The 12,548-nt window shown below is 43.7% G+C and overlaps 1 protein-coding gene across 1 annotated transcript; it reads right to left on the bottom strand.

Annotated features, from left to right (window-relative positions):
* Positions 1 to 10,229: 10,229 nt before the first annotated feature.
* Positions 10,230 to 11,924, bottom strand: LOC123411045 (hydroxycinnamoyltransferase 1-like). The gene has a single exon (XM_045103967.1). It carries the CDS (start codon positions 11,854 to 11,856, stop codon positions 10,402 to 10,404), a length of 1,455 nt encoding a protein of 484 aa, XP_044959902.1. The 5' UTR covers positions 11,857 to 11,924; the 3' UTR covers positions 10,230 to 10,401.
* Between the last annotated feature and the right edge of the window lie 624 nt (positions 11,925 to 12,548).

The raw sequence follows: 12,548 nt of genomic DNA, 5'->3' as shown, positions 1-12,548 counted from the left end.
CTTTTTCTTCTTTTCTTCCCTTTTTCTTCCTTTCTTCTCCTTTTTCTTCCTTTCTTCTCCTTTTTCTTCCTTTCTTATCCTTTTTCTTCCTTTCTTCTCCTTTTTCTTCTTTTCTTCTCCTTTTTGTTCTTTTCTTCTACTAGCCGGAGTGTTGGGGAGGAGGGGCGGGGGGCTTGCCGGCCGGAGGTGTCGACGGCGCGCGGCGAGGAGAACGGCGGCGCGCGGCGAGCAGGATGACGGCGACGGCGAGGAGGACGGCAGGCGGCGGCGAGCAGGACGGCGGGCAGCCTGACGGCGTCGTCGAGTTCGTCACTGTGTCGCGCCGGGCAGGAGAACGAGGAAGAAGGAGAGAAGGAAATGCGATTTGGGTTGGAAATTTTCTAACTCCCGCTTATATAGGTGGATCTTTAGTCCCGGTTCGGGGCTCAATCCGGGACTAAAGACCCCCTTTAGTCCCGGATGGAGCCACGACCCGGGACTAAAGGCCCTTTTTCGGCAGACCAGAAGGCGGGAAGCACTGGCCTTTAGTCCCGGTCGGGGCTCGAGCCGGGACTAAAGAGACCCTTTAGTCCCGGGGCGTGGCTCCACCCGGGACTAAAGCCCCTCCTCGGTTGCACGATAAGTTTAGTCCCACCTCGCCCAGCGAGGGGGACTAACACTTGTTTATAAGCCCCGTCGCAGCTTCTCCATCGAGCTCCTCTCTACAGCAGGCTTACGGGCCTAAACTCACTGAAAATTGAAACTATATTCAAAATTATGGAGAAAATTCAACCTGAATTCAAAGTGAGTTCACTTTGAATTTAGATTGAATTTTCTCTATAAATTCTCATATAGTTTCAATTTTTTTCTATTTTCATAATTAATAATTTTGACTATCCAAACTATTATCTATTTTGTTATTTTCAATTAAATATGTTTATTAAAAATTATTTTTGCATATTTGAGAATTTGACAAAACTATGATAATTAAAAGTGTTTGAAATTGAATAAATAATGCAAAACTATTTTCTATTTTCAAAATTAATTATTTTGACTATCCAAACTATTATCTATTTTGCTATTTTCAATTACAAACTTTGTTTATTAAAAATTCTTTTTGCATATTTGAGAATTTGACAAAACTATGATAATGAAAAGTGTTTGAATTGAATAAATAATGCAAAACTATTGTCTATTTTCAAAAGTAATTATTTTGACTATCCAAACTATTAACTATTTTGTTATTTTCAATTAAAAACTATGTTTATTAAAATTCTTTTTGCATATTTGAGAATTTGACAAAACTATGATAATGAAAAGTGTTTGAAATTGAATAAATAATGCAAAACTATTTTCTATTTTCAAAAATAATTATTTTGACTATCCAAACTATTAACTATTTTTATATTTTCAATTAAAAACTATGTTTATTAAAATTCTTTTTGCATATTTGAGAATTTTACAAAACTATGATAATGAAAAGTGTTTGAAATTGAATAAATAATGCAAAACTATTTTCTATTTTCGAAAGTAATTATTTTGACTATCCAAACTATTAACTATTTTGTTATTTTCAATTAAAAACTATGTTTATTAAAATTTCGCAAAATACACCATTCAAAGGCACATCACTAAATTTCAACAATTTCTGACTTCATTTGGTATTCTTCGTGCATTTACTTATTTTTTTGAGCTAGTTGACCCTGAAATTGAAAAGCACTACAAATGAACTTCGAAAATGTTGAAAGTTGGCATGCTATCATCATTTCACCCACATAGCATGTGTTAAAAAGTTGAGAGGGCTACGACAAAAACTGGATGCACTTCGTTTACAAAACGGACAATCTCTCTCGAAGTATCAGCGTTTCGAACGAGAACTCATCTCTTACAAAGGGATTTCATTTTTCTGAACTTATTTGAACTCCATACTATTTGTGTGTTCAAAATGCACCATTCAAAGGCACACCACAAAATTTCAACAATTTCTGACTTCATTTGGTATTCTTTGTGCATTTTTTTTGAGCTAGTTGACCCTGAAATTGAAAAACACTACAAATGAACTCTGAAAATGTTGAAAGTTGGCATGCTATCATAATTTCACCCACATAGCATGTGTTAAAAAGTTGAGAGGGCTACGACAAAAACTGGATGCACTTCGTGTACAAAACGGACAATCTCTCTCGAAGTATCAGCGTTTCGAACGAGAACCCATCTCTTACAAAGGGATTTCATTTTTTTGAACTTATTTGAACTCCATACTTTTTGTGTGTTCAAAATGCACCATTCAAAGGCACATCACAAAATTTCAACAATTTCTGACTTCATTTGGTATTGTTCGTGCATTTACTTATTATTTTTTTGAGCTAGTTGACCCTGAAATTGAAAAGCACTACAAATGAACTCTGAAAATGTTGAAAGTTGGCATGCTATCATCATTTCACCCACATAGCATGTGTTAAAAAGTTGAGAGGGCTACGACAAAAACTGGATGCACTTCATTTACAAAACGGACAATCTCTCTCGAAGTATGAGCGTTTCGAACGAGAACTCATCTCTTACAAAGGGATTTCATTTTTTTGAACTTATTTGAACTCCATACTTTTTGTGTGTTCAAAATGCACCATTCAAAGGCACATCATAAAATTTCAACAATTTCTGACTTCATTTGGTATTCTTCGTGCATTTACTTTTTTTTAGCTAGTTGACCCTGAAATTGAAAAGCACTACAAATGAACTCTGAAAATGTTGAAAGTTGGCATGCTATCATCATTTCACCCACATAGCATGTGTTAAAAAGTTGAGAGGGCTACGACAAAAACTGGATGCACTTCGTTTACAAAACGGACAATCTCTCTCGAAGTATCAGCGTTTCGAACGAGAACTCATCTCTTACAAAGGGATTTCATTTTTCTGAACTTATTTGAACTCCATACTATTTGTGTGTTCAAAATGCACCATTCAAAGGCACACCACAAAATTTCAACAATTTCTGACTTCATTTGGTATTCTTTGTGCATTTTTTTTGAGCTAGTTGACCCTGAAATTGAAAAGCACTACAAATGAACTCTGAAAATGTTGAAAGTTGGAATGCTATCATAATTTCACCCACATAGCATGTGTTAAAAAGTTGAGAGGGCTACGACAAAAACTGGATGCACTTCGTGTACAAAACGGACAATCTCTCTCGAAGTATCAGCGTTTCGAACGAGAACCCATCTCTTACAAAGGGATTTCATTTTTTTGAACTTATTTGAACTCCATACTTTTTGTGTGTTCAAAATGCACCATTCAAAGGCACATCACAAAATTTCAACAATTTCTGACTTCATTTGGTATTGTTCGTGCATTTACTTATTATTTTTTTGAGCTAGTTGACCCTGAAATTGAAAAGCACTACAAATGAACTCTGAAAATGTTGAAAGTTGGCATGCTATCATCATTTCACCCACATAGCATGTGTTAAAAAGTTGAGAGGGCTACGACAAAAACTGGATGCACTTCATTTACAAAACGGACAATCTCTCTCGAAGTATGAGCGTTTCGAACGAGAACTCATCTCTTACAAAGGGATTTCATTTTTTTGAACTTATTTGAACTCCATACTTTTTGTGTGTTCAAAATGCACCATTCAAAGGCACATCATAAAATTTCAACAATTTCTGACTTCATTTGGTATTCTTCGTGCATTTACTTTTTTTTAGCTAGTTGACCCTGAAATTGAAAAGCACTACAAATGAACTCTGAAAATGTTGAAAGTTGGCATGCTATCATCATTTCACCCACATAGCATGTGTTAAAAAGTTGAGAGGGCTACGACAAAAACTGGATGCACTTCAATTACAAAACGGACAATCTCTCTCGAAGTATGAGCGTTTCGAACGAGAACTCATCTCTTACAAAGGGATTTCATTTTTTTGAACTTATTTGAACTCCATACTTTTTGTGTGTTCAAAATGCACCATTCAAAGGCACATCACAAAATTTCAACAATTTCTGACTTCATTTGGTATTCTTCGTGCATTTACTTATTTTTTTTGAGCTAGGTGACCCTGAAATTGAAAAGCACTACAAATGAACTCTGAAAATGTTGAAAGTTGGCATGCTATCATCATTTCACACACATAGCATGTGTTAAAAAGTTGAGAGGGCTACGACAAAAACTAGATGCACTTCGTGTACAAAACGGACAATCTCTCTCGAAGTATCAGCGTTTCGAACGAGAACTCATCTCTTACAAAGGGATTTCATTTTTTTGAACTTATTTGAACTCCATACTTTTTGTGTGTTAAAAATGCACCATTCAAAGGCACATCACAAAATTTCAACAATTTTTGACTTCATTTGGTATTCTTCGTGCATTTACTTATTTTTTTTGAGCTAGTTGACCCTGAAATTGAAAAGCACTACAAATGAACTCTGAAAATGTTGAAAGTTGGCATGCTATCATCATTTCACCCACATAGCATGTGTTAAAAAGTTGAGAGGGCTACGACAAAAACTGGATGCACTTCGTGTGTACAAAATGGACAATCTCTTTGGAAGTAGAAGCGACCCCCACAATAAGAGACGACATTCTTCTTATCTCATATATGGTGGACACTAGCTCACCTGATTTTTCAACCGTCGATGATGGTCGCTACTCCTACTTCCCCTAGTGCATAACCAATATCTAGCAAAAGGAGAAGAAGGAGAAACGACCCCCCACATCAACAGTCGACATTCTTCTTCTCTCATGTATGGTGGACACTCCCTCACCTGATTTTTCGACCGTCGATGATGGTCGCTACTCCTTCTTCCCCTAGTGCATAACAAATATCTAGCACAAAGAGAAGAAGGAGAAGCAACCCCCACAACAACAGTCGACATTCTTCTTCTCTCATGTATGGTGGACACTCCCTCACCTGATTTTTTGACCGTCGATGATGGTCGCTATTCCTTCTTTCCCTAATGCATAACAAATATCTAGCACAAAGGAGAAGAAGGAAAAGCGACCCCACAACAAAAGTGGTTCCGCGGCACGCCACGTGGTTCCGCTGCACGCCACGTGGGACTAATGGTCTTTCATTTTTAAATGACTATTTTAATCAAAAACAGATCTGTTACAAAAGGGATTTCATTTTTTGAACTTATTTGAACTGAAGACTTTTTGTATATATATGTGGTCGAAATGCATGATACCATGAAGTTAGAAAGGGCTAAACCATTCAAAAGTAGCAATTGAAGTTAGAAAGGGCTAAACCATTCAAATTTGGAAACTATAATGGCACAAACAGAAACTAGACATATATAAATTAGTCCAAGCAGTACATGATACTAGTCCAAACAGTACATAATATATATATATATATATATATATATATATATATATATATATATATATTCGAGGTGACGCTGGCCATAGTTGACGACTCAGATCAGAATGTCCACCTTATTCGATGTGACGCTGGCCATAGTTGACGACTCGAATCTTGCGGTACAACTCGTATGAAACGTATGCATCTTTTGTTGCATACTCAATGTTGATACGATCAAGTGGGGCCTTCTCCCAAAGTTTGTGCTGAGACTTTGGGAAATTGGTCTTCATATTACCATATTCGTCGTCGATCAAGCCAACTGCCATATGAGCCATCGAAGTCCTGACATGTCGAAGCCTGAATAGCGTTTGGAGATCAATGAGGCAACCAATTGGTATCTCAATACCGAAGCTGTACCTCATCTTCAGCTTGTCGTTCGTTATGTCAACGGTAGCAAAAGTGATGCCGCTGCGAATGAAGTCCATGAGTTCTGGACAATGCTTGTCACTACTGCAACAGAAACAAATTAAAATGGAACAAATGTTACATACTACTGCAATAAGGAAACATGTTTCACTACAACCAAAGAGAAAATTATCTTTAGGATTCAAATAGAACATATTGCTATCCTATGCAATTTTCATATCCTACGAATTGATCAAGAAACCGTAAATTAACTATGACATATATATATATATATATATATATATATATATATATATATATATATATATATATATATATTCTCCCACGGTTTTGCAAATATTCAATAAGCTAGACATATTGCATATTGCTATCCAATGGAACCTAGAGAGATCACAGCTATATGCAATTTTCATGACTATGACATATCATATTGCTATCCAATGGAACCTAGAGAGATCACTAGCTATATGCAATTTTCATAACCTTGGATCAAAGAACACCGCATAAAATTGTATCACTACAACTATGATTTCAATGGAACATATTGAACCAATCAGATTTTTCAGATTGTGGAACACTATTCCAATCAGATTGTGTTCCCTTCAACTAATCAAAATTGTTTCACTACAACTATTTGAAGCGAACCAACTATGATTCCAATGGAACATATTAAACACTAGTTGATTCTAATACGATTTTTCAGATTACGGAACACTATTTCAATCAGATTGTGTTCCCCTTCAACTAATCAAAATTGTTTCACTACAACTATTTGAAGGGAACCAACTATGATTGAAACAAATAAACTTACAATGTCATTACCTTGGATCAAAGAAAGCCTCAAAACTTACCTCGCCCATTGGAAGATCAAGACATGGTGTGCGAAACATAGTTGGATGACGACAACACCGCGTTGATCGGCCGTGTACTCCAGATCAAGCCCCAAGAACTTATCATGATCCACTGCGGCGTCAAGCCATCGTTCCTTCAACTGTCTATGAAAATGCGGCACCTCCCTGCTCTCGTTCGTGTACACGACATCGAGCTTGGTCTTGCCATGTGCGAGCACCTCTCCAAAGCGAGTTGGCATGGTGGAAGAAGAGAAGGGAAGAAGAGAGGAGAAGAACAGAGCAAGAGCGAGAGAGGAAGAAGAACAGATAAAGAAGGGCGACACGACACAGACTCTGCTTTGGTTGTGGTTTTGTGAAGCGGGATGCAAACCGTTTGGGCCTTTAGTCCCGGGTTGAGCCACCAACCGGGACTCAAGAGGGATACCAACGGTTGCCACCACTACGGAAGGCCACGTGTTAGGCCTTTAGTCCCGGGTTGAGCCACCAACCGGGACTAAAAAGGGATACCAACGGTTGCCACCACTACGGCAGGCCACGTGTCCCTTTAGTCCCGGTTTGGGACACGAACCGGGACTAAAGCCTCGAGGGAGGTATTGAGAATTAGAGCGACGTGGCCGGGCCTTTAGTCCCGGCCCAAAGGCAGGCCGGGACTAAAGGGTCCCGGCCAAAGGCCCGTTTTCCACTAGTGACACAACATCACATGTAAATCTGAGAACGGGTTTATAATTAAACCATAACTGAACTATACACGTACATGTGTGTATTTAAATCAAACCTGAACCATAACCAATAAATATCATTTTCAGCCCAACCAAAACTAAATTCAATATTTTCCTCACCCAAACTAGTTTAACCCAGTACATAACTATGAATTTAAACTCAATACAAAACCGTATTCAACTTTGATTTAACAATGACATGCCAAACAATATTATTAACAGTACTTTAACAATGGCATAACCGTTTTCATAACAATGACATCCTAAATTATGCGCGTTGATTGTGTAGAAAGCAAGTATTCCCTATGAGCTTTGCTGCTCGTGCTCAGGAATCAGGATTCAAGAGACGAACGTCTCTTCTCTGCTGGTGAAGCTCCTCAACAACATGTTAATGACTGAGCGATAATGGTCGCTGCTACTTTTTTTTCTCTTGAAGCAAAGAACATTTGGCTTCTTGCTCCATCCCAATTCAGAAAGAAACCCTAGCTCGATACAGAGAGAGCACTTACATCCCTGTTGCAGCTCCAGCTCCTCAAGACGGTGGCTTCCTCGGCGCCATCGGGAACTTCATGGCCGCCTGCTTCAGCTCGCTCCCAGCACCGACGTTCGACAGCACAGCTTCGGATCCTGCGGCGACATCTCCGCGTGGGAGCAGCGGCGAGCGACGCGCGAGACTTAGGAACTGTTCGGGAACCCATCAACTTCAGAAATCTCAGGATCCACGGAGTACTAATTTCCCGGCTCCAGTCTTTTTAACTGCAGCTCCTGCTGCTCCCGGAGCGGAGTCACGTGGAGCGGAGGGGCTCCGAACAGGGCTTTAGGATCGGGGAGTGGATGGGCGGAGATGAGGTGGCCAGTGGCCGGCCGCAGGAGGTGGTGCGGGCGTGCGGCGGCCGACAGGGAGCAAGCCTGCGTGCGGGTGCGGCTACCCTTTTCTTGAGGCTAGGAACCAGTGCAAGAACCGGGTTGTATCCATACTTTTCAGCCCATAATACATCAAACCGTTTAGGTCTATAATTAACCATATCCAAACGGAAAAAGTTCATTTTAAACCTTGAATTTATAATAGTCGGGCAGAATGAATCCCCAAATCGAAATCCCGGTCTATCGTACCCTGAACTATGTAATCCCGGTCTAAATCAAACCTTAGCAAATTTCCACCGGGATTCATCTTATGAGCCGGCCCGCTTTAGTTTTCTTCATTTAAAATTTGTTGGGCCGCGCTCCTCGACGCGTGCAACGCCATCGCTGCCCGCGTTGATCGCCTCCGTCGCCGCCGCCTCCTCTCTCGCCTCGCGCCCCACCTCGTCTCGTCCTCGTCCCCGTCCCCGTCCTCCCTCAGCCGCACGCGCGCCATGCTCGTCTACCGCAACGGCCACGGCGAGGGGGCCGTCGCTTCCTCCCCTGCCCTGCCGACGCTCCCTTTCATCCCATTCATCGACCCACGGTGGGCGCGGCCAGCCGGCCATCAGCTCACCGTCGTCGCGCGCGTCGCCAAATCAGCGACCAACAACGAGATTGATGCCGCGGACGATGTCGTCGGCAAGCTCTCGAAATATGTGCACACTTTGTTGCTGGATCTGTTACAGGTTTTGCACTCATCTGAGCTGCAACTAGTGATGTATTCCCACTTCCCAAGGCCCTGAGGTCTGCTGGTGCTCCCAGCAACCTGCCGCCATGGGGAGCGACGGCAGGTCATAGGCCGTCAGCTCTCACCTGCGCTTTAAAGGGACATGACAACGGGAGAGCGGGGACGGTGCCAACCTATTCCCCTCTTATCCGATGCGCCTCTCTCCTCTCCCCCCACCGTCTCTACCTCCGGGAGAAGAAGTAGAAGAACAGTACTTCGCAGCTTTTGAGCTCGATTTTTGGTATTAAGAGGCCGATTCAGGAGTTGTAGCAGTGGAAGAAAAGATAGATCAGACGAGAGCTACAATATGCCTGGTATTATTTTTGCCAAGATAGAGTTGGAATCTTGACATGAAGTAGTTGAAGATATCATAGATGAGCGTTGGCTCTTCCAAATGCGTTTTTTTTGGCATGTGAGATGTTGTTTATTTTTCTGATTAGGACTAAATAGCCAATTACGTGTATTTTAGGGGATTGTCAGACTATCACTATGATAGTAGCGATGACGATAATGAAGGATGACATGAGGAGCATAATGAAGGAGGTTTTACGCCCCATTCTTCTATCAAGCATTGGGTATTTGTTTGCATATTGGTCCCAGGTGGACGACCCGGACACAAACGACCAGAAAAAAAACAAAGAAATAAAAATGAAAGGATTTTTTATTAATATGCATTGAACAATTTTTTAAACTACTCATGATTTTTAAACCTAGCCGCTCTATATGAATCACTTAATGTAGCGAACTAGAATAAGTTACTGCACCGATACTTTTTTGTTTGAAAAAAGTGTGCCTTCTTAAAGTGTATATTTTTTGAATAATTTTTTAATATTCATTGAACAATTTATTTAAACTACTCGTGATTTTTTCTTACAATTTCGTCACTTTTGTTCAAAAGACAAATGTGTTGAACAATTTTTGAATATCCATTGAACTCTTTTTTTAAACTACTCGTGATTTTTTCTCACAATTTCGTCACGTTTTTTTAAAATGTGTTGAACAATTTTTCAATATGCGTTGAACAATTTTTTTAAACTACTCGTGATTTTCTCTCACAATTTCGTCACTTTTTTTTAAATGTGTTGAACAATTTTTGAATATGCATTGAACAATTTTTTTAAACTGCTCGTGATTTTCTCTCACAATTTCATCACGTTTTTTCAAAATTCGTTGATTTGTTCAAATGCATATTTTTTTTGCCAAATTCGTGAACATTTTTTTATTTCCATGAACTATTTAAAATTTCTGAAATAAAACAATCCCGGTTTGACAAACAGTCTCAGGGTTCGATTTAGACCGGGATTGCATAATTTAGGATGCAATCGACAAGGATTTCGAGTTTGGGGTTTATTTCGTCGAACCTCTACAAATTCAGGGTTTAAAATGAACTTTTTCCTATCCAAACTGGTTTCTAGCAAATCCAAACCAAACAAACTTAAAAAAGCCTCAGTTCAATAAAACAATTCTCAGATTTTAATCACATCATTAACCGTGCATCGGCTTCACAGACGGGAAATGTAATGATCGCCGGCCGGCTCTTCGAACCCTAGACTTCTGGCCGTCACCGGCGTCAGCAAGCTCTCCGGGACATTCTCCACCACCTCCACCAGCCGCGGCCACAGCCTCGTGCCTTCCACGAACCACGACCCATCCAGGCTCGGGCAAGGCACGAGGATCATCGCCGCCGACCCCAGCCGGCCATGCCGCAGCCACGGCAAGACCAGCCTCGGCTTCCCAAACCCCATATCCCCGTCGATGGCGAACGGGACGAAGCCGGAGATCACCAGCGCCGGGCTCCCAAGGCCGAGGTTCACCTCCTCCGTCCACTTCCCGCCGTCCTTGTACGCTGCTTTGTTCTCCTCCGCCCAGTCAACCAAATCCTGGAACCTGTCCTTAGTCATCACCGTCGTGATGGCCGCGCGCACTGTCGCGGCCACGTCGTGCAGCAGCATGCGCCGCAGGTCCGACACGCTCTCCTCATGGGACGTATACGTGACGACGTTCCCCATGTACATGTCCAGGGCGCCCGCCGACGGCTCGACGCACCTCCGGCCGTCGACGATCCACGCCATGCGGCAGCTGGGGGCGGACTCGCCGACGGCGCGCGCGAGGAGCTTCCAAACGTGCGCGCACAGCGCCACGAAGCGTGACGGGTGGCGGCCGCTGACTGTCGCAGCCGCCGTTTGGAGCGCCGTGAGGTCGGCCGCCTCGATGCGGTAAAGGCGCCGCTGGATGGCCGCGGCCAGGAGGGGGTTGATCATCGTCCCCGGCGTGAACCGCGAGAACTCGGCGTCCAGCGACGGGCTATGCCGCGGTGGTGATCGCGGTCTGAACAGAGACTGGTCGACCAGAGGCTCGCGGGAGAGGCGTCCGCCCGTGCGGACCATCTCCGTGAGGCTGTTGAGCAGAACGACCAGCGCCCTGCCGTCGGCGAGGAGGTGGTTGGTGCCGACCGCCAGCGAGAACCCGCCGCACGTGAACCGTACCATCTGCACCGACAAGGCGAAGCCCGCGTCGAAGGGCACCTGGATGAGCCCCAGCGAGCGCTCGATACTGGCGAAGTCGACGGCCGCGAGCGGCACGGCGGCGTCCGCGACGACGAGCTCGGCGCCGGCGTTGTTGCAGGCGACCTCGGGGATGTTGGTCCCCGGGTCGCGCACGATGCGGCCGGCGAAGGGGAAGAAGCGGGAGAGGTAGCCCGGGAGCGCGGCGCGGACGGCGGAGAGCACCGCGCCGAGGCCGCACGGCGGGGGCGCGTACACGCAGATGAGGTAGAGCGGGAAGGGGCCGAGGACGAGGTCGAGGTTGGAGACGGCGTGCACGGCGGGGGAGCCCGGCGGCGGGCGCGAGGCCCGGACCAGCGTCCGCGAGGCGATCCGGAGGTCGAAGTGCTTGAGCGGCGCCATTTCGCCCACGAGCAGCTGGCTGGGAGTGGGATTAACAGCGGTGGCGCTCATCGACTTCTCTATGGCACTCCTAGCTAGCTCCGGCGAAGAATGGAGGGAGAAGGATGGAGATCGACGAAGATGCATGGACCAACAGCTTCGATTATAGAAACTGCACGCTTCACGTGTCATCTGAAAATTATCCACGTGCATGCATGGATCTCCGTAATATCATTGGTTGTTGCTGATATGATGCTTATCTTCGAGTGTACGGAGTGTCGGAGTACGGATATATTCTGGGCATTGCATCTGTTAGAAATAAATTAATTAGATTAATTAAAGGGTTAATCTTACTATGTCGGTTGCTACTTGTAGCAACTGTCTCTTTGTAACTGGCTTGTATCAAGGGTATATATATTCTCAATCCATCAGTGAAAGCAACGGTTCCATCATTTTATTTCCTTCTCTCGTTTTTACACTTTACACGTTATCAGCACTTGCTCTGCCGAGAGCGACAGAGAGCCATCATGAGAAAGGTAAGAATGGCAGGAAGGGACTTGCCGTCGATTGCTTTCGCTTTTGCACGCTTTCTGCAGAAAGAGAGCAGTCGTTTTCCACGCACCCATCGCCGCCGTGTTGCACGTCGCTGTCAGGAACTTGGTGCAAGGAGTGGCCCTCGTCGTCGCTTCTTCGCCAGGAACCACCGCCAGAACCGTCGCCGTGGCTATGCCCGGCGAAGCAACCACCCACTACGTGGGCAAGCA

Source organism: Hordeum vulgare, chromosome 7H, assembly GCF_904849725.1.
Source record: "Hordeum vulgare subsp. vulgare chromosome 7H, MorexV3_pseudomolecules_assembly, whole genome shotgun sequence".
In the NCBI taxonomy this organism is placed as follows: Eukaryota; Viridiplantae; Streptophyta; class Magnoliopsida; order Poales; family Poaceae; genus Hordeum; species Hordeum vulgare.
The sequence above is the reverse complement of the archived record's forward strand: the minus strand, read 5'-3'. Positions and strand labels throughout refer to the sequence as shown.